At 43.4% G+C, this 26,417-nt stretch overlaps 1 protein-coding gene across 1 annotated transcript in view; it reads left to right on the top strand.

Moving 5' to 3' along the window:
* Nudcd3 (NudC domain containing 3) overlaps positions 1 to 26,417 on the top strand; it is a 92,253-nt gene that overhangs the window by 50,745 nt on the left and 15,091 nt on the right. Inside the window, exons 3-4 of the mRNA XM_051165216.1 lie at positions 8,526 to 8,658; positions 22,834 to 22,977. Of these exons, the coding sequence (XP_051021173.1) occupies positions 8,526 to 8,658; positions 22,834 to 22,977 (277 nt within the window). The remainder of the gene's footprint in view (positions 1 to 8,525; positions 8,659 to 22,833; positions 22,978 to 26,417) is intronic.

Below are 26,417 nucleotides of genomic sequence, written 5' to 3'. Positions count from 1 at the left end.
TTTTTTTTTTCTTTTTTCTTTTTTAACTCTAGCTATAAAACGAGTCTGCCAGACTAAAGATGGTACATCACAGGTCAACAAAGGCAGAAGCTGATTTTTTTTTTTTTTAAAGACTCATTTGTTTTATTGTGTTCTGTGTACATGTACACCTGCAGGCCAAAAGAGGGCACCAGATCTCAATATAGATGGTTGTAAGCTACCATGTGGTTGCTGGGAATTGAATTCAAGACCTTTGGAAGAGCAGGCGGCGCTCTTAACCACTGAACCATCTCTCCTTTTAGTCCTTGAGGAAGGAAGGTGCTTTGAGGATAGAAGAGTTCCTGTGAAAGGAAAGATTGATGTATTTGATTATTTAAAAATGAAAAGTTGGGGCTGGAGAGATGGCTCAACGGTTGGGAGTGCTGACTGTTCTTTCAGAGGACCTGGGTTCAATTCCCAGCACCCACATGGTCCTTAAAACTGTCTGTAATTCCAAAATCTGACACCCGTAGACATACAATGCACATAAAATAAAAATAAATAAATTAAAAGAAAAGAAAATGAAAAGTTGGTTTACACATTTTGTAGTATGAGTGTAACTTACAGACCAGGAAAAGGTGTTTATAAACTGTGAAGCCATCAATGAATCGTTATCAAAATATATAGAGAGGCATAAAACAAGGAAATGGCAAACAAAACCAGCAAAGATGCAACTAGAATTTTGTTGAAGATGCAAGTGGCCAGTAGGTAAATTTGAATTACGGTTATACTGAGAAACTGCCTTTATTTATTGTAATCTGTAAGCCTTTATGGTCTGATAGTATGATACATGGATGCTGGGGTTTTGTAGCATTACTCACATTGCTAGTGAGGATGAAGAAGGACGTGGCAGCCTTGACACTCTAGATTCATTCTCTCTCTTACCCCTCCCCCAGGATACATTCTTCAGAGTTTCAGATATATACAGACAGGAAGGAATAGCATAATGAGCACTTTGGCCCTGCTTCATCGCTTTACAGTGTGTCATGGGTCCTATAACATCTTCCTCCCATCACCTGCCAACTCACATATATTTGTTCATTTGCTTTTATAGGACAGATGCCAGACATCATTCAATTTCATCCATTAAGTATTTTGGTAAAAATAATAATTTAAATTTATCATGATTTTAATATTTTACATATTTATAATTTCTTTAAAATTGATACCCAATCTGTTTATTATTGTCTCAAAATGTTTTTTTTGTAGTTTTTTTCACATTAGCATTATCCATTGAATTCTGTTGATAGGTCCTCTAAGTCTCATAACTTCCCTTTGCTGTTTTTATCCCACCCTGCATGCCTGTCAGAGAAACATGGAGCATTGTTCAGTTTAATTTCCAGATCTGGACTGGCTGGCTGTGTCCCTGGTTTTAGTGACCGTGCTTCTCTTTCTCTCAGTCTTCCTGCTTCTCATCTTTTCTGAGACAGGCAAGTCGGAATTCATTTAATGCTTTGTATTTGGAAGCAAGACTGCCTACCAAGTGGGGGGCTCTCTCAGGCAGCACGTGATATCCCGTAAACTCACAGACATTTGGCAGGTGTTCTGAGCTGGTCTGTCCATTGGCAGACTCTTCATCAGCCGTCCGCTGGTGCATAGCACTGGAGAAATGTTGCAGATGTGTTGTTTTCATCACTGATCACAAGATGATGATTTTCTTGTTTTACCTTCTTTATTATTTAGACTTCTTTAATTATAGTTCCTACAGAGCAGTTTCATGAATGAATTTTAGAATGAATTGTACTCTGTCACTAAGATATCAGCGTTTTTGTTTGTTTGTTTGTTTAGTTGTTGGTTTTTTTTTTGTGGGGGGACTTAATGGCTTTCAGCCAATGTAATGTATTGTATTGGTAAATTGTCTTTTTGGGGGGGGCACACAAGAAACTGGTTTTGGAGATGGTGTTGCCACCCTCCGATTCAGACCCAAGTATTTTTATGTCAAGAATCCTCCAAGACCTTTACTGGCTGGCTCCCCTAACTTGGAGACAGAGAAATCAGGAAAATATTCTCTTAAATAGCTAGAAGATGAACTGTTTCCACCAATGTGTCTATGATTTATTCCATGACATAAAAGTGCTGGAGAGAGAAGCTGGAAGGTCAGCCGTGAGAGAAAGCTCAGCTAGGGACAGCACCCGACTGTACCTCAGCTTCCCCAGGCAGTTTCTGTTGGATGTTGTAAGCGCCCAACATTGCTCTCTGTCCTCGTCCTTGGAAACTTCATCCAAGCAGGCACTACTCTCTGCATGGAATTCCTGATGGAGAGCCCCAACAGGCTGCTTTAATGGGGCTTCCTCTGTGAGTGTCTGCTAGATGTTTGTAAGCCCCAACTTGATGACGTTACTTGTATTAAATATGAAAAGTAAGATGCCAGGCAACAGATATGATATGGAGAAGGTGATTATAGGAGTGTGGGAGAGCAGGGAAAGGGGAGGGCACCCTAGAGAGAGAGACAGAGACAGCAGGAGAAAGGAGAGATGAAGAGAGGAGAGAGGTAAGAGAGGGAGATGAGGTGGGTTTGCCCTTTTTATCCTAGTGGTGGACAGGTAATGACATCCTAGGTTGCTAGGCAGACTGGGGGCAGTATGCTAACAACTTTTCTGTTATTATTTGCTCTTTTACTTGAAAGCCTCACTGTGCTTTGCCCAAGACAACTTATCAGTTAATTTCTGCTGGATGTTTGACTACATTTTACTATCTGTCTACTTATCCATTCATTCCTTGCATTTTCCCCTTTACTTTGACTTGCTATATACTTAATAAATTTACTTATTCAAAACTGAAAATATCATCTTCTGTACTGTTCAGAAAAAGAGGCCAGAACAGGCCTTTTTCTTCTTTTTTAAAGGTTATTTTTATTTTATGTGTATGTGTGTTTTGCCTACATGTATGTCTGTGCACCACTGGAGTTCAGAAGAGGGCATCAGATTCCCTGGAACTAGAGTTACAGACAGTTAAGGGCACTGGGAATTGAACACAGTCCTCTGGAAGGGAAGGGCCTAAACACAGGATTAGAGCCTAGCAGGCCATTAGCGTACTCTAGAGCGGGACAGTGCGCCATTTTTCTAATCGTGTGTTTTATAAAGTGTCAACAGTGAAGAACCCAGAATAAAAGTTCCTGGATTTCCGCCAGTTGGAAAGGACTTTGGTAAATCCTAGGTTGACACTAAGCGCTGCCAGGGAGGAGTTGACAAGAGAAGGAAGAATCCTTTATAGAAGTAGAGGAAAAGGAAATGACTCCTGGTGGCTAAACTGAAAATCTTGAATACCTTTCTGAAGCCACAGAGAGCCCAGAAAGTTTTTTGAGGCCCAGATGGTCACAGTGGCTTGAAAGGAGAGAGAGAAGGGAAAGAGGTTAGACAGGGGGTGGGGGAGAAAAAGAGGCTGCCTCACCCGTGGCATGCCCGTGCCACACATGTGCTTACCTGTCCACATACCACATAGGTACAGTGTGTGCGCATGCACTGTCTCAGCCTCTTCAGGCTGCTGTAACTATTCAATAGACTGGGTGGTTGTTATGATTAATAAAAGAAAATAACATGGTAAGATGATAAGATGCCAGGCAACAGATATTATATTATATGAGGTTTATTAAGTGAACATGGGGAGAGAAGGAAAGGGGGCAGGGGTACCCCAGAGAGAGAGAGAAAGAGAGAGAGAGAGAGAGAGAGAGAGAGAGAGAGAGAGAGAGGAGAGAAGAAGAGGGAGAGAGACAGAAAGTGAGAGGGTAGAGCAGGTATAGGGGAGAGAGAGAGTAGAGAGAGGCCACGTGGAGGGTCTGTCTTTTATATAGTCCTGTGCAGGGCCATGCCCCAATGCAGGTAAGCAGTGACATCACAGGCGGGCAGACTGAAGCAGAATACTAACAGTGGTTCCCAACAATAGGCATCTATTTCTCAGTTTCAAATGCTGGGAGTTTGGTATCCAGTGATCGGCAGGTTCAGTGTTTGATGGGCATGCTCCTCACACACAGTGTGTTTTGGGTCTTCACATGGTGACAAAGTAAGGGGTTTCTTTAAGGGCTTTTTAATAAGGACATTAGTTATCTCATTCATGCGGCTGTATTCCTTTCACCAGCCTTTACCAACCCCACTTTCTGACTCTGTCATGGTGAGGCTGGATCTGGACACATGAATTTTGGAAGGACACAGATTCCACATCATAGCACACACGTATGATCCCTCTTCTGATAACCCAATGGATAGCGGAGGCCATAGGAAGGTGGTGAGGTCAGTCAAGGATGGTAGATACTGTCACCCACACATAGCGTCAGTAGTCTTTGCATCACATTATGCAGGGTCATGGTAAATGTTTATAGTGTGGACAGTATTGATTGCAAGAAGTGTAAAAGAAGAGCTCAGCACACTTAGGGGAGAGAAATGGCAACACTGAGATCTGCCCTGCTCTGCTTTGACCTTGGGTGGCCAGTCCTCCAGCTCCCTGCCATCATGAAGCAAATGCCTACTGCATTCACACTTTCTGGGGAAAGAAATGAGGGCAGCGCATAGAACCCATTGAGTTATAAATCTAGCTCTAGCTTAGGATTCTGGTTGGTACAAAACCTTTAGGTTAAGGGTTTAGTCTCCTTTTACTTACCTTTTATCATATGTGCTACTACCTATTCCAAACCCCAAATTGTCTTTGAACCTTTGTTTTTTAAAACAAACTGAAGGAGAAGCTTGAGGTCAGTTTAGTGATTGTTTGCCTAGCATGCATGGGGGTGGGGGTGGGGGTGGGTCAGCCCCTAGCATTGAAAACCAGCAAGCAGGAGAGAGGTCATTTTGTTTTGTGTGGCAGGCAGGACTTCAGGTTGACAGGGTAGGTTGGGATGCAGCCCAGGCATGAGTCTTGCTGCTATTCCATGAGATGACTATGGTTCCTGTGACAATCCCAGCCACGCCTACTTACTGAAGGTGATTCTGGCTTCCTGGCTTGACCCCACTTTGTGGTGCCTAGGCCTGCTGGGAAGGGTTTAGCAGGCAAAACTGCTGTGTCTTCAAGGAGACTTAGAGCTTGTGGTCCATAGTACCCAGCAGGATGTGGAGCCTGGGTCCTCTCTTACTTTGTCAAGAGTCTTCTTGTCCCGTGCTCATCAGGAACAGAGTGGGAGCTGCAGTGAGACTTGGCTGCTGACTCACTGTCTCACTCCTACCCAATGCTGAAGCACTGGTGCTCATCCCTCCCCCTCCCCCGCCTCCCGCTTCCCCAGGCCCACAGCTGCAGGGGTGGCCTTGGATTTGCTGGGTGGGGCCCAGAGCCACCTGCACTTGACAGGACACATATTTTTACATACTGTCGACTGGAAATAATCAACTTTATTTAAAGAGAACATGGATTCAGAGTGCTATAAAAAGCAATTAGCAACCTGCTATGACTGTTTTAGAAGCAATTTTTCTGCCTACTGTAGACAGAGGCTGTGAGGCCCATGCAAGGGGACCTGGGGTCTGTGCTGGAAGGGAATAGTGAGAAGATAGACCAGCAGGTCTCAGGCAAAAAATAGAGAACCCCTAACGGGAATGCCTAGCTTTGGGGGCCTGATACAGGGTCAGGCTGAGACTGGCAGTTATCTCTCCCTGCAGAGGTGAGCGCACGTGCCATCCTGGAGCTCACATGAGGGTCTGCTGTTAGAGCTGCGCTCCAAGGCCTTTTTTCTATACAGGCTCTTCCACCTTTTGAGAAGTCTTTGTGTTTATTCCTGGGTCTCTGTCAAATGCTGGGGATACCTTGGTTTTAATTTTATGTAGGAAGTGATTTATTTATGTTTTCATAGTCTTATAAAATATTTTATGTGTACTAGTGGTTTGCCTTTGTGTGTGTAAATGCACAAGTGCCTACGGAGGTCAGAACAGCAAGTTGAAGTCCCTGGAACTAGTCAGAAATGGTTATGAACCGCCATGTAGGTACCAGGTCTTTTGCAAGCGCAATAAGGACTTTTATCCACTAGCCTATCCCTGTAGCCCACGTTTCATCTGCTTTAACGTGGTGACATTGATACGGCTGTCAGCGGAGAGGGATCTTTCTCCCTGCTTCCCAGATGTAGAGGTAGCCACTGCTACCCTTTTTTTGTTTTGGTTTGTTTTGGTTTTTCAGAGATACCACACCATATTCATGTGTGTCCATGTCAGGTGTAAGCCCAGTACTACCACTGGGGCTCATGTGGGGGAGCCCTGTGGACGCTCGGAAGCTGGGCAGTACTTCTTGCTGTGCTAGGTTTCCCTGTACTTCATTTCAGGGGGCTTTAGGGGCTAGGCCGAGGCTACTGCATTGGCTCTGGGATGGCCACTGGGTCCTGGGGCCACAGGTCCATCATTGCTCCAGTCCATATTTGTTAAAGTAGTGGTTTTTCTCTTAGCTAAAATGTTTGCATATTGTAGGGAATTTGGATATTGCCTAAGGAAGCAAAGATCTTATCACAATAATCAAACCTGCTTGTGAATATGTGCTCATTTCCTCTTCCCGGAAGCCATGCCATATATTGAAGTTGTATATCTTTTTGTTGTTGTTGTTGTTTTGTTTTTTGAGACAGGGCTTCTCTGTGCAGCCTTGGGTGTCCTACTAGACTTGCTTTGTAGACCACCTGACCTTGAACTCACAGAGAACCCCCTGCCTCAGCCTCCCTGAGTACTGGGATTACAGACATGTCCCTCTGCATCCTTTGAATATCTTTTTTTTTTACCCCATTCATTTGTTGTTGTTGTGTTAAAAGCTTTTCCCATATCACTAGTCTAAAACACTTGACCTGTTGTATACATTTTCTTTGCTTTAGTGCCCTCTTTTTACTCTGTTTTGTCAAGTCATCAAGCCAAGTGTGCTCTACTTTCAGCTCTTGTGTGTTTTCTCTGTGCGGCACCCACCTCACTGTTGTGTCCATGCTGGTTGGGCAGTGCCTGGTCTTCATGGTCCTGAGAGTTGGTTTTGAATATGGCCTCAGACTGAAGCTAATTTCCTTAGCCACTCTTGTGTGTTACCACATCTAAGTACTGCGATCAGGCGTGGCCTGGCTCTCTCCCGAAGGCTGTAGGGAAGGATCCTTCTGGCCCACAGTTCTTGTTCCATCATTCTAATCGCTGCCTGGTCCTCCTGGCTGCCTTTATATCTTTTTCCTGGATAAATCTGTATCCAAAGTCTCTACTTTAAGAACAAGAGCCATAGTGGGCTAGGGCCTACCTTAATGACCTGAGTCACTTGGAGGCCTTAGGGGTTAAGACTCAAGGGTATCATTTGGTAGGACATAAATCACCCCTCAACAGCCTCCCATTACCCGGCCCAGAGAGCTCAGACTGTGTTGGAGGCTAGGTCTCTTGAATATATGGAGACAAGAGCACATGCCATGGGTGAAGATAGTCTTATCTTAAAACTTGAGTGATCAGACCATGCCCACTTAATCACCCCCTCCCCAATCCTGTCTTGTTTCTGTGTCAAGACAAATGTAGGTAGCCGTGCTTTCTAGAGTGAGTGGAGGCATGTGCACACCTAGAGTGTGGTGCTCTGCCTGCCTCAGTTTGTCTGCTGCTGTCTGAGCAGACTCTACAGACAGCTGAGCCACCCCAACTTCGGAATGTTCTGCTGCCTCCTCTACAACAAAAGCTTTTGTCTCTGAATTAGGTCCTCCCCTCATTTAGTGGACTTGAGTCTAGACTCATCTTTAAGGCCTTTATATGATTAACATTGCTAAATTTTATAGCAGATTTTGTATTTTATCTTCAACATCTGCTTCCTAGCTAGGCCTTTGTGTACCTGTGCTGGGTTTGTAATGGAAGTATGTAATAGGATTTGGTTGGCTGGGTTTTGGGGGCCATCTCAATCTAAGTGGATTGCTTACCTCTTACTAATGCGGTACAGTTTTAATGCAGTCCCTGTGGCTTTGAGTTACTTATTAGGAGGAAAGAGAGGCTTAGTGTTGGTGTTAGGATTGGAGTCAAACACCTGCAGGATGGAGTTTTTTTTTTTGTCTTTTTGAAAAGGACAAATTCTGCTCAGCAGTTCATCAGACACACCCAGTGCTCATGAGCCAGGGATTTTCTTTCTTTTTTTGTTTTGGTTTTCAAGGCAGGATTTCTCTGTGTAGGCTTGCCTGTCCTGGACTCACTTTGTAGACCAGGCTGGCCTCGAACTCACAGAGATCTGTCTGCTTCTGTCTCCCGGAGTGCTGGGATTATAGGCATGTGCCACTGTGCCCATCTAACCAGGGTTTTTTTTAACCAAGGTGCCTGTTTGCTTAACAGGCCTGGTTCTGAACAGGCAGCAAGCAGAGCTGTGATTCCCTGGGAGACTTCATAGGAGTGTCACAAAGGAAATTGCCCCAAAGGGGACTTTAACAGATGTAGAAAGCAAGTAAACTTGTGTGTGTGTGTGTGTGTGTGTGTGTGTGTGTGTGTGTGCGCGCGCGCACGTGCGTGCGTGCGTGCGTGCTTAGGACATAGGATTAACACATGTGAAGATGCTTTGGGACTTCTCTGCTTTGATCCGTTTGTCTGTATCTCACTTTTCTTGTTTCTCTCCCCCCTCAGGATGCAGGAGCAATTCCAGAAAAATCCTGACAGTTACAATGGTGCTGTCCGTGAGAACTACACCTGGTCGCAAGACTACACTGACCTGGAGGTCAGGGTGCCAGTGCCCAAGCATGTGGTGAAGGGGAAGCAGGTAACAGCCTGTGGGCAGGGCTTCACTGCAGTCCGTCTGAGCTCCAGGCAGGGAGCTGGCATGACTGCAAGAGGGTTAAGATTGGTTTTCGGGTATGAGGTCTTGTACCCCAGGGGGTGGTTGCCTTTGTTGTCCTTGGCCTCTGCTTCTCTGCCTATGAGCCTTTTCTACCTGATCTTCAAGTTTCCCTGGGGACAGTAAGCCCAGTTCTTAGTCTGAGCAGCCATAGTGTGCAGAAAAGCTTTCGAGTGATGTCCTAGCCTCTCACTAAGGACATGGTCCTTCTCTGGGCTTCCCTGTAGACAGCTAACCTTCCTAACATTACCTTAGCGAAGTCTACCTTCAGCTTCCTGAAGAAAACTCCAGTTAGCTGACCTCACAGTGAGGGCTAAGGTGACTGTCTTGTCTGTTTTTTTAAAAATAATTTTATTTTAATTTATGTGCATTGGTGTGAGGGTGTCAGATCTTGGAGTCACAGACAGTTGTGAGCTGTCATGTGGGTGCTTGGAATTGAACCCTGGTCCTTTGGAAGAATAAGTGCTCTTAACCACTGAGCGATCTCTCCAGGCCTTATCTTGTCTGTTTATTGTGATGTGGCCCAGTGCTCACACAGAATAGGGCAGCAGAGCCTTTTTGTGTACTTTGGACGTAAATAAGTACTGAAATTTAGTCTTGGGTCAGGGGAAGAGAAAAGAGCATGTGGATTTGTGTGGGTGTTCTTAGACACTGAAACTGGCGTCACATAGATATGTGTTGAGAACAAGCTTTCCTGTCTGCATGCCTCTTTGCTCATGTTGGCTAGAGGTTACCAGAGCACATTGCATTTCTGTGAGGTCCATTGGTTTGGTGTTACCTGATGTACCTTGTCAGTGCTTAGGTTCATTGGCTGGGCCTGTCACCTCAGGGTGCTCATGGAAGGACAGTCCTACTTCTCAGGCACAAGTTCTATGATGTGTATATATCTATATCTATCTATCTATCCATACACACACACACACACACACACACTTTCTTCCCTTGTTGACAAACAAAGCTCACTCTTTAGGCACAAATACTTCCTGTAACCCTAGCTCCCCCCCCTCCCCCCAATTGTGTCAGGTCGCATGATACCGGTTGCAGTTCTGGTCAGTCCTGAGACAAAGCCAAGAAATCTAGGGGTGGGGAGAATAGCACTGGATGAGAGCACTGGCTGTGCAAGCAGGAGCACCTGAGCTCTCTAAAGGAGCTAGGAGGGTTACACATTCCTGATACGGTGGAGGGTGGAGACAGGAGGATTGCTTGGGCTTGCTAGCCCACTAGCTTACCCTACGCTTAGTGAAAGGTCCTGTTTCTGAGGAAGAAGGCAGAATGATAGAGGAGGACACTGGACCTTTTCCTAGGGCCTCCATGTACATGGATGGGCACACACCACACGTATGCACATACAAACCTAGGCCACAGTGAAGGAAGAAAAATGTCTTGACTTGTGTCCTATGGTCCTTCCATGGGGCAGTAGCTGTGCCAAGTATGTATAGCTGGGACATTACCCATTTAGGCTGATCTCTGAAACTTCTGTTTAGGACTAACTTTTTATTGGGAAAGAGATGTTTGTTTAGGAAACCTTAGAAGAAGTACAATTATTATAGATTGTTATAAATAAGCAAGATTTGCTTAAAGTAATCTCAGGTAACAAATCCAAATAGGATATTAAAGAATTTGAATTCATATAATAAAGTTTGGCATGTGACAGAAACTTTCCTTATTTTAAACTTCAAGAGAACCTTAAATATACAAAGCAATCCCGTGTTTTATAGATGAGGAATTGCTAAATTATCCTGTGTTGACTCCCTTGTTACAAAGCCCCAAACTGGGCTTTTACATACTTATTTGAGTGGATGAATTGCTGCATAAACAAAATGACAAAACAAAACAAAAGGACAAAGCTATACTTTGACAGATATATCTGTCTCTAAGCTTAGATTTCTCTCTGGGTCTTAACCTCTTACTTTGTAAGTTCCTGGCTTCATAGAAGCTGGGATTGTGTGGAACATGTAACATGGAAGTCAAGTTATACTTGTTTTTTGTGGAACACTTTGCTATGACAGTGGGGACAGCTTGCCTGTCACCCTATATCCCACCCACATAGTGACAGTTCACCAAGCTCAGTTCACACCTGTTGGTTTTGGATGGTTTGGGGCAGGTGCTGACTACCTCGCTCAAGTTGCTTGCCTAACATCTTTTTGAGAGTTAGTGAGTCAGGTGTTGACTTCTATCTCATCTTGTGGTAAGAGTGCCAATAGATTACAAACAACTATACAATTCTCAGTTAATAAAGTGCTTGCTCTGTTAGCATGTGGGCCTGAGTTCGGATCCCCAGCAAACATATAAAAAGATATAAGCCATATTGTTTGCTTATAATTCCAGTGCCAGGGTGGCAGAAACAGAAGGGTCTTGAGGATTTACCAGTTAGCAAGCATAGCTGAATCAACAAGATCCAGGCTCATTAGGAGCAAAATAGAGGAAGATACCGATATCAATTTCTGGAATACTCTCTCTCTCTCTCTCTCTCTCTCTCTCTCTCTCTCTCTCTCTCTCTCACATATATGTATATATGGCCCAAGTGGTGTTACCAAGATAGATTGATGGCATCGAACATTTCTCTCTTTTATTGCATAGGCAGTAATGGTCATCAAAGTATGTCAGCACAGGTGGAATGCCCATCTCAGTGACTCACTCCTTTGGCCCACCATGCAGAGACCACTATGCACTCATGGCAGCCCAGCCAACAGTCAAAGCTACCCCCACCAGAGCAGACTTGGCTTTTTTTTTTTTTTTAAAGCACTGAGGTGGGGTGAGGGGCTTTCAAGATCTGCCGCCAACTTTAAATGCCAAGTCTGCTCTGGTTGGCCTTTTTCTGACACCTACTGATGTTGCTTTATCTGTACAGATCCTTATCCCCTAAATGGTAGGAAATTTTCTTTTTCCATGATATGCTTAATAATAAAATAAACTTCTTTTATAAATCCTTGGTCTGTTTACTGTAAGACCTAAAATTATGAAACTGTTAGAAGAAAAAGTAGAGGAGACACTTTCAGAAATAGACACAGAAGAACTTTCTGAATGGACTCTCTTCACTTGGAAATAAGGCCAGCATTGACAAATAGGATCTCATGTAACTAAAAGCTTCCTACACAGCAAAGAAAGCAGTTAATTGGGTAAAGAGACAGCCTACAGAATGAGAAGCAATTGTTAGCTATGCCCCAGACAGAAGACTAATATCTGGAATATAAAAAAATTAAAAGCAAAACAAAGCCAAATAACAAGAAATCAAACAATTCAATCAGTAAATGGACTAATGAAACAGCCTGAGTCACTGACAGTCCCTTTGACTGGCACTAAACATGCATTGCTAATAAACATGAAAAACATGTTCTTGACCAATCATCATAAAAATGCAAAACAAACAAACAAACAAAACCCCAAAACTACATTGAGACATGTGGTGACCACACCTTTAATCCTAGTACCTCAGAAGCAGAGGCCGGTAAATCCCTGTGAACTCCAAGCCAGCCATAACTTCATAGTGAGGGCTTGTCTATAGCAAGCTACACTGAGATTGCATTTTATCACAGCCAGAATGACTGTTACTAAGAAAAAACCAAATAAACAACTGGGGCTGGAGAGATGGCTCAGAGGTTAAGAGCACTGACTGCTCTTCCAGAGGTCCTAAGTTCAATTCCCAGCAACCACATGGTGGCTCACAACCATCTATAATGTGATATGATGCCTTCTTCTGGCATGTAGGTGTACACACAAATAGAATACTCATACTCAGAAGATAAATAAATACATCTTAAAAAAAAAAAAAAAGAAATAAACAACCAATGCTAGTGAGGATGTGGAGTACAGGGGAACCCTTACACACTGCTAGGGGTAGTCCAACCTAGTCTTAACACTGTGGAATCAATATGGTGGTTTCTCAAAAACCAAAGGCCAACCAACCAACTGGGGAAATAGGTCTTGCATATGACTCAACTGTAGCTCTTCTGGGTGCTTGTCTGCAGGCTCTGAGTCAGCATGTCATGGAGTACTGTGCAGCAATGTCACAGTAGCTAAGAAGTGGACCCAAGCAAGGTGTTCAGCTGCAGAGAAGTGGAGGAAGAAATGTGTTAGAGACACACAGTGAAAGCCTTATGGTCATGAAGAACAGTTACTTTGTTGGCAGGAAAATTGCTGCAGCTGCATCAGATTGAGCAAGTTAAGGCAGTCTGTTTATTTTATATCCATACATAAAATCATGTGTATACACATATATGACATGAAAGTAAAAATGAAACTTCTAGTAGGACAAAGACTAAAGGACAAGGGAGGATGGGGTATAAAGGAACAGCATGCCTAAGATGTAATGTATGTTTATTTGAAACTTTAAAAATGTGGCCTGTTAGTTTCTTAGTGATTTCTAACAGTTTCTGTTAAGCCTCTCTTAAAACTTTGAAATAAGTTTCTTTTCTGCCTCCTGGGTTCCACTGGCCTAGGGGCTTTTCCTCAGAGTTGCACTTTTTCTTGACTGATTCCCTTCCAGTTGTTCCCTAAATGTACCTGTCACAGCTTCCTGTCAGCAATATTTTATTTTTGGTTTGTCTCTGCCATCTATCAGGTAAAATCATGATGGTAGCCATGACTGAGCAGCTTTGATAGACTGAGCCAGAGTTGGTTCTGGTTGGTGATGAAGAGGCCCTGTGTAGGCGCTGTTTGTTTTGGTGTTCCGTGGGTGTGAGACTTAGGCTTAAAGAAGGGAGTGTTGGAGCAAAGTGTAGGCCCTCTGTTCTCTAGTGTAGCTCACTGCTGGCCTTTCGAGTTGCCTCCGAGGCTGTTTTCACTCACTTTCTTTCTTAGGAAATGAGTGTGAGTATAGCGTACTGTCCTTTTAAGGGTACTGAAGAGTGAATGGGGGTGTGTACTCAGTGCATTATGTTCTTTCTTCAGGGGAAAAATACAAAGTTTCTTATTTTGTATACAAGATTTTAAGTGATGGTTCTTTTGGCAAATTTCAAAGATCCCTCATGTGAAGCTTCCCATGTGCCTCAGTAGAACATGATTTGGTCTTTTCTTCACCATACTTGTTGCTTACTTGCTCTGCTGTGCAAGAAGTGCAGCATACTTCTCTTCTTTCCTTGTCTAAACACTCAGAGTAGGGAAAAGGAGCAGGGTGCCCATGATTGCTCACAGCAGCTCAGCGTGCTGCTGTTGCACTGGATCATGAGCTCACAGTACCCTTGAGAGTTTGACGGTGCAGTTTTTTTTTTTTTTTTTCCACATGAGAAAGCTTGAAGCCAGGCTTCCAGTTACCTTATTTTGACTTCTTTTGAGTGAAAAATACTAGGATTTTTATCACAAAGTCATTTTTTAATATTACTGAATAACTGAACCTGTCTCCTGATTTTCTCCCAGTGACTCTGGTCCTGTTGGGTGCCTAAATTGTCTGTCTTCACACAAAGAGCCTCTTGGGATAGCCATTTGGTCTCCAGACTTGGTTTGCGCGGCTCTTCCCCTCCCAGGCTCTGACTTGTGGTGACTTTCTCCTGAGCTTGATGCAGATGTGAAAGCTGTGCTGAAAGCTTTACCACAGTCTTCTCTTCTTACAGTTGATCTGGGAAAAGAATGAAGGAAGGTAGTGGGGCATAGTGACTCTCAGCACTCGAGGGCCAGAGGCAAGTGGGTTTCTGGGAAGCTGAGGACAGTAGGGCTAATAGAGAGACCCTGCCTCAAAACCAAACAAATAATTTTAAGTAAGAAGACTTTATTGCAAGAAATTTCTATAACAGAAAAGTCTATTAGGCTTCATTTAAATTTGCCTAGCTTTTGAAAATACACCACAGTTAAATGGTCACAATGACCTGGCTCTGTGCCTCTTGTGCTGTGAGATCTTGTACCTGGTTGGGGTCCACTTTAGGAGCTATGCATGCAGAATCAAGTATAAATATACTTCTTACCTCTGTGTTCCCATCTTTAGTACAGATAAGTTCTGCTTACATGTCCTTAACTACTTCTACCCATTATCTATCTGGAGCCACCACGGCAGCTCTGGTGACTTTTGTTTAACCATGTCCTCAGGTGTCCCTTCTTGATACACTTCACTGTCCCTAGTCTTCTGACTCCGGTGGCTGCCCCTGCCCCTCAGAGCTCCCATCCTCTGCCTTTGCCCACCTCGAGCAACAGGATGATCATTAAACTATACTGAAGTCTTTTCAGCTCTTCTTGTTTGTTTGTTTGTTTGTTCAAGACAGATTTTCCCTGTGTAGCCCTGGCTGTCCTGGACTTGATCTGTAGCCTTGAAGTCAGATTTCCATCTGCTTCTGCCTCTAGAGTGCTGGGATTAAAGGTGTGTGTCACCACAGCCGCCACAGCCGCCACCACCACTCAGCCCAGCTATTCTTGTAAACAACAATGCTTCTAAACATCTTGTTTTGTCTCTATGCATTTCCTTGTGAATAAATTCTATAAAGCGTAGTAGTAGAGATGTATTAAACATACATGCCAACCCTCTATGCTTCACAGGAACTCCTTCTTTCTAACAAACTTGTTGACAATACTCTGACTTAGCCTTGTGGGCCTTGTGAAGGTTAGGTGAAAAATTATCATCATAGCATCTAGGGGAGTGTGAAAAGCACATGCCTGTAAGGCCAGTGCTCTGGGGGCAGAGGCAGGCCAGCTGGACTATATAGGAGGACCCTGTCTCAAGCATCAAAATTTAAAAAGTAGCATCTAGAGTCCAGTATGAACTTATATTTCTCTAAATTTGTTCGCTCCCTGCTTCCTCATTTCTGTTAAGTTGTTGCTCTTTTTTTTCAAGAGCTTCCTTTGGATATAGAGATCAACATTTTGTGATGTGAGCATGCACACACACACACACACACATGCCTTCCCGCTTAGCCTCAGGATATATTTCTAAAGCCCTAAGGAATTTTTAAAACCAGAGGTGGCACCAAAACCTATATTTATGATGTTTTCTTTATGCAACATTCATATGATTGTTTAATGTATAAAGTAGGCACAGTAGGAGAGCAACAGTATGTAGTAATAAAATATGAGCATTTAAAAAGTAGACTGTAATAGTTATGAATATGATCTCTTAAAATAGCTTGATACACTGTAATCATCCTTTGTGATCATACAGTCTCTGTGTGATGAGATTAGTGCCATGTGTATTATACACATTAGTGAGATGTGTGTGTAGGCGTGGCACTGGGCTGCTGTTTACCTTCTATCAAAAGCAGAACCATTTGCTTTCAGTGATCATCCATCACCAAGCCAGTGTCAGTGCCTAGGGATCTTGCATAGTTTATGTTTTTGGTTTTGGTTTTTGCTTTCATTGAGAACTTTCAGAAGGACATTTTAATTATAAGTTACCTCTTTAAAAAAAGGATTGTTGTGTGTGTGTGTGTGTGTGTGTGTGTGTGTGTGTGTGCGTGCATGTGTGGAGATCAGATGACAACTCTTAGTAATCACTTCTTTCCTCTGCCTTGTGGTGTCCTAAGATGGAACTCAGGTTGTCAAGCTTATGTGCAAGACTTTTCTACCTATTGAGTCATCTGGCCGGCCCAGCCTTTCTTTTATGATCATATGGGTGACTTTCCTATTGTATTAATATTCCAAGACACGTGTTCTTTAATGTCAGTGCAACTCCCGACACTTGCTTACTTTCCTCCTCCTCTGGAGATGACACACAGATGCATCTGGTTCCTCATTTATTGTCGCCTCTCAGTGCACTTCAGGATGCTCTTCCTTCCTCCAGCCAGTGCATCAGAAGAGCCACTTGTCCTGCTGTGGCTTTCCCAGCATGCACCAGTCCATGGAAACACTTGAAGTAATGGACAGTTCCTCTACCTGGAGGTTCTTCCAGAAAGGATTTCTTTCGGCTTTTCCCTTTGTGCTGTGGCAGCAGCATTGAGTGATTTCTCATACTGCCTTGTGTTTGCATCAGTTGCTGATAGATTCAGCCGTGTGCCACGAGTGTTTTTATGGCCTTGACGAATGGAATAATGTCCCAACCAAGGGGTTGATATGTTGAGGGTGTGTTCAAAGCAAAAATATAACCTCCATCTTGCCGTTTTCGAGCAGATCAGAATGACCAGATGGAGTGTCTTATCATTACTAGGACTTTACATTCTAACTTTTCTTCTTCCAAGTATTTTCTCTCCACTCCTGGCATGAGACACTAGTGGAAGCATTCCATTAAACAATATGGCTGTCACCCACGCTTTCTGATTAGGTTGCCTGATTATCTGCCAGATGATTTTGGTTTTTGCTTTTGAGATCTCATGCAGTCTCTTTCTGTACTCTGCCTGCCTCTGTTGTGTGACCTGTCAGATTTCATTGCCTCAGTACCCAAGCAAATCTGGCCTCCATGCCCTGGTGCTTCCTTTACATGTTTATTAATGAGGCTCTCTGGGGCCTCTTCCTCAAAACCCAGCCTCAGTACAGTGAAGACTTAACCAATTTATTAAACTCTGTTTAAAGTATGGCAGCAGCTTTTTTGGCAGACTAGGTTTCTCCAATAATTTGTATAGTTTTCTATCTGACCACGTTGCTGTTTGGGTTACACTTTCTGTTTTATTTTGATGTTGTTGTTGTTGTTTTTGGTTTTTGTTGTTGCTGTTGTTGTTTAAAATCCATATTGTTAGGAACTGGAAAGATGGCTCAGTGGTTGAGAATACCTGTTCTGGCAGAGGACTTGGGTTCAATCCCTGGCACCATATGGTGGTTCACAACTATCCAAAACTCCAGTTCTAGAATGTGTGTGATACTCAGATGTTCATGCAACCAAAACGCTCACGCACATAAAATAAATACTTTAAAATTAAAAAAATAAATTTTGTAATCTTAGTATTGAAAGATCAGTATTGGCCAAGCAGTGGTGTGTTTTACCTAGTACTTGGGAGGCAGAGACAGGTGGATCTCTGTGAGTTCAAGGCCAGCTTAGTCTCCAGAGCAAGTTCCAAGTCAGCTAGGGAAACACTGTCTCAAAAAACTACAAAAGAAAAAGAAAAAGGTCCATATTGAAAGTAACACAGCATGGCTGCTCTGGAAATCAGGTTTCTCCTTCTTTCTGTGGTTTCTGTTGGTAGTTGATACAATTGTTCAGTGACTCCCTGAACTTATTCTGTAAATTCTTTATTTTTTGTTATGCAGAGCTAGTGAACTCTATTAGGTGAACTTAGAGGTCAGCTAATGTTGCCAAAGATTTCCTTAAACACCAGAATGACTGACTCTGCCTTAGCTTTCTGCTGTCTGTTTGCAAGGTCGGGATCATACGGAGTATGTCAGAACTTTTTGTTTTTTGTTGTTTTTGAGACAGGATTTCTCTGTGTTTCTATGTTGTCTTGGTTGTTACGGACTTACTTTGTAGACCAGGCTGGCCTTGAACTTAGAGAGATCTGCCTGCCTTTCCTTCCCGGAGTGCTAGGATTACAGGCATGCCAGAGCTTTTTAAACTCTTCTGCACATTTTATTCCCTAGTCTTTTCTTTAGTTTCCTCCATTGTTATCCATTGCCTCAGAGTTAAAACAGTTGCCTGTAATTATTTTTAACAAACACTTCCCTGGGAAAATGCTTTTTGAAAACAAGCATACATGCAGGTGTAGGTGCACCACCCCCCTTGTTGGTGGAGTCTTTTAAAGACCCTTCAGTGCCTTAGATAATGGTAGTTCTCTGAGAACAGAGCTTTGAAAGAGCTTCCTGTGATGGTGGCTAGTACACTGGGAACTGGATCTGCCCAGGGCAGAGAGCGGGAGTGGTTAGGACAAGGCAGGGGGCCACAGAGCTTGCTGGTTTTCTTCTCTAGCTTTCCCTGCCTAGTTTCCAAAGTCCACTGTTGATGCTGACAGATTTTGTCATGTCCTGGGAGCATATATGGAAGAAAGCTTTTTAGGAGCTCTTACTTACCATTTCTACTGACATACCTTTGACTTAGGAATTTCTCTTACAATTTTGTTTTTGTTTTTGTTTGGGTTTCTTACTGCTTTTCTTTTTATATTGTCAAAAACAATGTACTTTTCTCATGACCTCCAAATTACTGAGATTCAGTCATATAGTATGTTGTCCAGAAATCAGTTTTCCTCTTGACGACCTTCCTCCTCTGTGACTTTAGTTTGAGTGCTTGTTTCCAGTTAGCTGTACTTTGCACTTGGATTCTAACACACCTGTGTTTGCATCCCAGCTGAATATTGTTCCTTTTAGTTTTCTCATTTAGGTCCCCCCCACCCCCCAAAATGACAGAGAGATCTTGTATGTCTTAAAATGTCTTAAAATTTATTTTAACCTTCCACTTATTTCACAGTTTTAATGTGTTCCAAAAGCATTTTTCTTTTTTCTTTTGAATTATAATTTTTATCTATCTATCTATCTATCTATCTATCTATCTATAATTTTTGTCTGTCTGTATCTATCTATCTATCTATCTATCTATCTATCTGTCTGTCTGTCTGTCTATCCATCTATCTATCTGTGTACACATGCCTTGATGTGTAGAGGTCAGAGCACAACTTGCAGGAATTTGTTGTCTCCTTTCCCCCTGTGGGTGTCTGTGATAGACCTCAGATCACGAGGCTTGACAGCAGACTGTTTAACCCATTGAGCCTCTCAGTGACTCTCTCCTATTTCCTTATATCCAGTGTTACTGATTCTGAATGTCTATGTACTCTGGTTCTCTGTGAGTAAACTTTATCATGCCCTCTTTAGAACTAATAGGATCTTAAAACACTCAGTGCTATCAGAGTACACGAATTTAAGTCATCCTGTTTTCCTTCGCTCAGCTCTCAGGGAGTCTTTTCAACATAAAGGCATAGTTTTTACAATTTAAGAGAATTAGCTTATTAGAATTTCTGGAATATTTATTGTTTTAGTAACATGATCTCTGATTTATTTTACTTCTAGCCTTTCTGTTGATATTTATTTATTTATTTATTTGCAGTTAAAAAAATTTGGTCCAATAATTGTTTTCATAACTTCTTAGATTTCTGCAAAGTTATAAAATGGAAATATTTAAATACATCTTTACTGATTAACTCTATCATCTTTGGTTTAAAGGTCTGTTTTTTTGTTTGTATTTTCACCATCTATTATCTGAGTGAATTGGCAATTAGGTTTGCCTGACAAGTATGAAGCCTTGATGTTTTCTGTGTCTGAAGAATTAGCATGGCTAGCACACTAACTCCTCAGAATGATGGTCAGTCTCTGAAGCGGGCTGCTTCTCACATGTGCCTCTGTTCTGTACCTGCCTTCTTTCAGCCAGAGCCTCTAGTTGCCACTGCCAGATGTCCCCCAGCCTATGGCATCTGTGCCATGTGTCATTCTTTATTCCTGTCTTCACAGATAGGGTTCACATCTCTTCTGTTCTTCCCTTTGTTGTCTCCTTCTTTGGGGCTTTTTTTTGTTGTTGTTGTTTGTTTGTTTGTTTGTTACTGTCATATTGGGCAGGCCTCAGAAAATCAGAGATGTTCCCAAAGTGGCGTTTTCTGCTGGTTCTTCTGGAAGTATACCTTGTCGGTTACCTCCTCTGAGGATTCATTTTGTTACTCTGGTTAAGTTCTGTGAGAATCATGCAGGCCCAAATTTGGAAATTAGCATATTGTGTAAAACTACTGGGAGTTTGTTAAGGTGAGCTTGTACTTGGGAAGCACCAACACCTGTGTCAGGTGTTCTTTGCAAGTAGAAAGTCATGGTTAATTAATTTGTCCAAAATTTGTCATAATTATCAGGAATGAGCTGAGCCCTGCCACATTTGCTTGTGTTTCTTTGGCTGTTATAAGCTGGACAGTGAACCTACACTGTATTCAGCAGGACCATCCAGGTAAAGACTTTAACAGTCAGTGTCCACAGGGATGTCAGTGCAGGTTGATCTGAAGTCCCACGAGAAGATGCCTCCCTGATTTTGCACATGAACCTGGCAGTGTAGCTGTGGCAAGAAGAGTGCAAACCTTGGGTTCTCACTAGGGCCGTGTGCCCTCTGGGGCAGTCCCTCTATTACCTCCCCCACCTCCAAACATACACACAGCATTTTCATCGAGAAGTGTCAGGTGTTATCACTATCGTGTATGGTTTTTGCTCCTTCAACCCTTTAAAGAAATTCTTCCAAACTCTTTTCACTCTTTCCTTTTATTATTTATTTTTTATGTGTATAGGTTTTTACTTGTATCTATACTTGTACCACATGCATGCCTGGTGCCCGAGTAGGCTAGAAGGAGCTGTTAGGTCCCCTGGGTGGGACTGGAATTACATTACAGATGGCTATAAACTGCAGTATGGGTAGATGCTGGACATCAGATCTGCGTCCTTTGGAAGAGCAGTCACTTAACCACTGAGTCATCTTTCCAGTGGGCTCCTCAGTTTTGGGTTTGTTTGTTTGTTTGTTTGTTTGTTTTTTATTGATGCATTTAGGGCTCAGGGAGATAGCTAAGTTGGCAAAATGCTTACCATGCAAGTATGAGGACCTGCGTTTGATCCTCAGAACCCTCATTAGAAAAAGCAGGAGCCCAGTTATGATGGCAAGCACTTACAGGCTAGCATTAGAGAAGCAGACAGGCAGATTGCTGGCCAGCCCAACCCCATGATCAAGTTCTAGCCAGGAGAGACCCTGAAGGACAACATCCAAAGTTTCCTCTGGCTTTCACATGCATGCAAACACAACATTCACATGTGCTCATACACAAGCCCCCAACACACATATACACAAAACCACACAGGTTTTACTATTAGAATTCATCAGCAAATAGTACTTGACTTGGAAAATTGACACTCCCCCGTCTAAAACGAAGCACTTAATGAGCATCTACCAGGTAGTCTTTGAATTTAACCTTATACATCTATTAGAAAAAGAATCTTAATTGTCCCTAATGTCCATTTAGTATGTGAATTATGCAAATAAATGTTGATATCTCTCACGCAAAAATTTCAGATTAAGGAGGTGCAACTGGTTAACATCTGGGCAAATATTAAAAAAAGAAAATGAACACATGGCTGGAGAGATGGCTTGGTGTTTAGGAGTGCTTGGTACTCTTGTAGAGGACCTGAGTTCATTCCCCCGCATCAGCATCCGGTGAGTCACAGCCACCTGTAGCTTCACTTCTAGGGGCGCCGGTGCCTTCTGGCATCACAGGTACCTGTGCACATACACGTAAAAGGACTTTTTAAAATAAAAGAGTAAGTGAAACAAATACAAGTTATATTTTCTTTTCTAATTATTGAGCTTACACCTTTCTAGTGTCATGCACTCTTTCCATATGCTGGCTGGTTGTGTGGTATGAAGTGGAGAGCCTTTTCCTAGTAGTGCCCAGTACATTGTGGAGATGGACAATCAGGGCAGAAAGAGGTATATCCGTGACAGCAAAGCAGACACATAGTTTCTGTCCAGAGCGGGCTCAGAGGGAGAAAAATGACTGAATCTGGGCTTAATGAAGAAGCAAACTAAAAGGCCAGGCATGGTGGCACACCCCTTTAATCCCAGCACTCAGGAGGCAGAGGCAGGTGGATCTCTCTGAGTTCAAGGCCACCCAATCTATGTATTGAGTTTGAGACCAGCTAGGACTACAGAGTAAGATCCCGTCTCAGACAGACACAAAACTGAAGGAACTAGTTTTATGGTTTTGAACAAAGACCAAACTATGGTCACACCCTTTGTAGCAGCTCAGGGAAGGAAGAGGCCAGCCAAAATTGTCTTAAGAGATCAGAGAGATGGCTCTTGCCTGTGGCTGTCTGTGTGGCCATTCGAAGGGAGAATGCAGAGAGATCTTCATGGAAAGGCAGTTCATCATAAGAGTAACACTGAGAATTCCTTCTGGAGGCTTCTGCAGTGTCTAGGTAGTCACAGGGGAAATAAAAGCACCCAATGCCTATTTATTTTGTTTGTCTTCCAGCCTGAGAGCCAATGTCCATAACTACAGAAGGTAAAAAAGATTTGGGTAGAAAGCCAGCAGCTTCCACCACAATACTCACACTTCTACTAACAATGGAAAAACTTTCTGGTGCATTTGCCTAAAGGAGCTCATAGAGTGCAGGTGGCCTGGAATGCTGACTAGGCTGGAATGGCTTCTTGACAGAGATGCTTGGCGAGCCCAAGTGTCACAGTGACTGCACAGCTGGAATGCAGCAGCTGCCACCATCACAAGCAAGATGATTTTTCTCCTGCTGTGTTTTCAGGTTTCTGTGGCCCTTAGCAGTGGCTCCATCCGAGTGGCCATGTTGGAAGAAAATGGAGAACGCGTCCTCATGGAAGGGAAGCTCACCCACAAGATCAATACCGAGAGCTCCCTCTGGAGCCTTGAGCCGGGCAGGTGTGTTCTGGTAAGTGTACTCATCAGTGTGCAGAGCTCCCAGGTGAGTTTCAAACATGCTGTGACACCCTTTTGGCCAAGTCTTTTCCAATGAGCAGTGAGGTCTTTAGTTACAGTAATTGGAGCCAACTTAATTAATCCCTCAAGTAGTTAGTGCCCCACTCTCGCTTGAAATCTATCTCCATGAGCCTGCCTTTTGTATCCTCCACCCTCAGGGTTCCAATTATTTCCGAGAGCCCACTTTCCTTCATATAAAGGCAGAAACAAGTACATTAAAGTGGAAATGGAGGGTGGGTTTGCCTAGATGCCAGTCTGGACTTACAAAGTTCACCGAACACATCTCGCCTAGCATCTGGCAAGGCACAGGTAAAATTCAAGAATATGGCAGTGAAGTGTGAATCCAAATGAACAGATCACTTGTTACCAGTCAGCAGATCCCTCACAACTGGGCTGTATGGTTGGCTAGATGTGTCTGCGCCTCAGCCCACTCTCCTGTGATAGCTCTGAGCTCTATTAGTGATGACTGGCCATATACTGGCCCTGAGAGGAAAATTGTCACACAACATGTCTTGGACTAGTTTCCTCTTTCTTCCTTCCTACAGAGGGAACAAGTTAGATAAGAGAGATAAAGATGAAAAGAAAAAAATAAACCAGTAAGTCTTTAGATGAAAAAACAAAACAAAACAAAACCCTGTAGGCATTCTTCATATATGCAATAGATAAAATAAAGTATCTGGTAGATTCTACAAGAGGTGCTCAGTGGTGGCCAGCCTCTCTGGGATATCCTGGTTAGTACTGGTGGATACAGAAAAAAAGCTCTCAAGCCTACAGTGGCTCTATTTTGGCTACATTCGTGTTTCAGAGGAAGGCACAGGCTAGGGACTGAGTGAACTGGACTCAGTCAGTGCCTGCAGGGATTAGGAGTATCTTCTGCCTCATCTGGCTATCAAATCCGAAACTAGAACTTATGGTAGCTCATGTGGAGATGCCCCCTCTTGCCTAGGCATATGCCTAAACGTTGCCAGGTCCTTGCCCTGCCCCAATTTCCCCCTCGGTTTCCTAAGGTCCATGTGACAGATAGCATGTGGAGTTACTGGAGGTGGGGCTGGAACTGGTCTGTCCTGTGTTCTGAATCTCCTAGCACCCAGGCCTACTTTTGCTGATGGTCAGCGCTGATGATATCCACAGGGACTTGGCCAGGCCTCTTCCAGGCTGTTTCTGTCTGGTGGTTGTTCTGTTCCTCACTGTTGCACATCCCTTCACAGAGCAGCATTCCACAACTAGAGAAAAGAAAATACTGTTCGACATGAAGTATACGCCCATTGCCTCTGAAGGTTGACTTCGGGTGTCAGCATGATTGGGCTGAATGAACTGGTAAAACATGCATGTGTCTGCAAGGATGTTTCAGAGAAGGCTTGCATGTGTGTCAGTGACCTGAGTGAGGAAGCACAGAACCATCCCACAGGCTAGGCCCAGATTGAACAGGACGTGGAGGAAGAGAGACATTTTGCCTCTTTCTGGCTCTCCCCTCCCAAGCAGCCGTGCCTTTTGCCTTGGATATCAGACTCCAGGTTCTTTGTCCTTTTAGCCTTAGGGTTTGTATGCGTGACCTTTGGGCCTTCAATATCTAACTTAGGCTATACACCATAGAACTCTCTCGCTCTGAGGTTCAGACTTCCCTAGCTTTGCAACTTGCAGATAGCCTTTGTGATCATGTGAGCCAACTTAATATGTATCATATATCTTTACATATTTTATATGTATATATAATATCTCCCCTCTCATTCATTGTATGTCTTTGGAGAACCCTAATTCAGCTTTCTTGAATCTGGCAGCTCAGTCCTTTCCCCCTTACTTGTATATTAATAGTGCTGTAGTGAGCTTTTTCCTAGATTGTGAGCACCAGCGTCTTTCCTCAGCATACCAGTTGAAGTTCCAGGTGCCCTCTCAGCCTCTGTTGAGCTTTGCATCGTCAGGTAGTTCTGGAACATGAGTAACACAGTGGCAGTACTGGACTGGTAGCCTTGTTCTTGGTAGGCACTGTTTTGACCACCATCCTAGAGGTCCCTGGTTCTTGGGCTGCTGCCTTCAAGGACTGCAAGTTCCATGACAGGCCTGTCTTCTGCCCTGCCTGGTTAAACTCTCTACAGAGTATGGGATGGGTTAGGATCCCAACTCTCTGCACAGCTCCCTTCTGGGAGCCCTTCCCAATTGATCTTTGTTACTCTAAAGCCAGCAGCATTCCCCCATTGGAATGGTCTTTGGGTTCACAGACCCCATCTGTCCACTGGGAATAGATCTGTGTGCTAGTAATTCGTTTTATGTCTATAAAAATGTGATTGTTATTAATGTACCACTTAAGAGCTTTTGTTGATAAATCCAACTCTGACTTCATAAATATTGCAAAGCCATGTTACTTTGGGGTGGGGGGTTGTCCATGCAAGTGGAATAGGATGGAGTCACACATAGTGACTCATACATATAATCTCTATACTTGAGAGACTGTAGCAGAAGAGTTGCCATGAGTTTTAGGCCAGCCTGGGCTATATAGCAAGAAAATATCTCAAGAAAAGAGGAAACAAACAAAAAACTGGGCCAGCAAGATGACTTAGTAGGTAAGGGTGCTTGCCATTAAGCCTGATGACCTGAATTTGCTCTTTAGCACTCACATGGTAAAAGGAGAAAACTGACACCCACCATTTGCCCCTTGATCTCTCTCTGTATGTGTGCCATGATGAATGCATGTGTACACACACACACACACACACACACACACACACACACACACACACACAGAGAGAGAGAGAGAGAGAGAGAGAGAGAGAGAGAGAGAATAAGAGAATAAAATGTATAGAAATTTAAAAAGTGGAGTGGGATGTAGCTAATAGCCAAGACACACTAATTGCCAACATTTATTGAACACCTTTGTTGGGTTGGGTGCTCTGTGAAGTACAGTATACTGTTTGATTCTTTGCAGAGTCTGAACCTTTAGGCTTTGAGATAGGGCTTGTAGTTTGCCCAAGTATGGGATTGAGCCTCAAAGCCCACTTGCTTAGCTAGAGTTTTCTTTCTTGAAAAGGTTTAGCCCCTTTAAAGGGTATTGGGGAAAGTGACCTTTTCCAACTGAGGAGAAAAATAGGGTAAAGAGATGATCATAGTGGTTTTGAGAAGCTCTTGTGTCAGGTAGATGTGAGCAATGCACCCTAAGCTGGAAAGATTTCATTTACTGTACCTGTACCCTTGTCAGGCTAGCTAGAGACAGCTAGACAGCCAGCCGTGCCTCTGCACCAGCTGCTGCTAGGGTTTTAGTTTAATTTTCCCAGGTGCCTACTGTATGCAGAGTTTATAACAAGAAGCAGAGCCATGTCTGTGGGTGTTATGCCGTCACTAGAGAGAGCCCCTTGGAGCTGAGCCGCCACACCCTCAGTCCCCATGGTCCCTCAGAGTTGC

This window comes from Acomys russatus, chromosome 22 (assembly GCF_903995435.1).
Source record: "Acomys russatus chromosome 22, mAcoRus1.1, whole genome shotgun sequence".
NCBI classification, from domain to species: Eukaryota; Metazoa; Chordata; class Mammalia; order Rodentia; family Muridae; genus Acomys; species Acomys russatus.
This window is presented reverse-complemented; position numbering and strand designations above follow the sequence as displayed.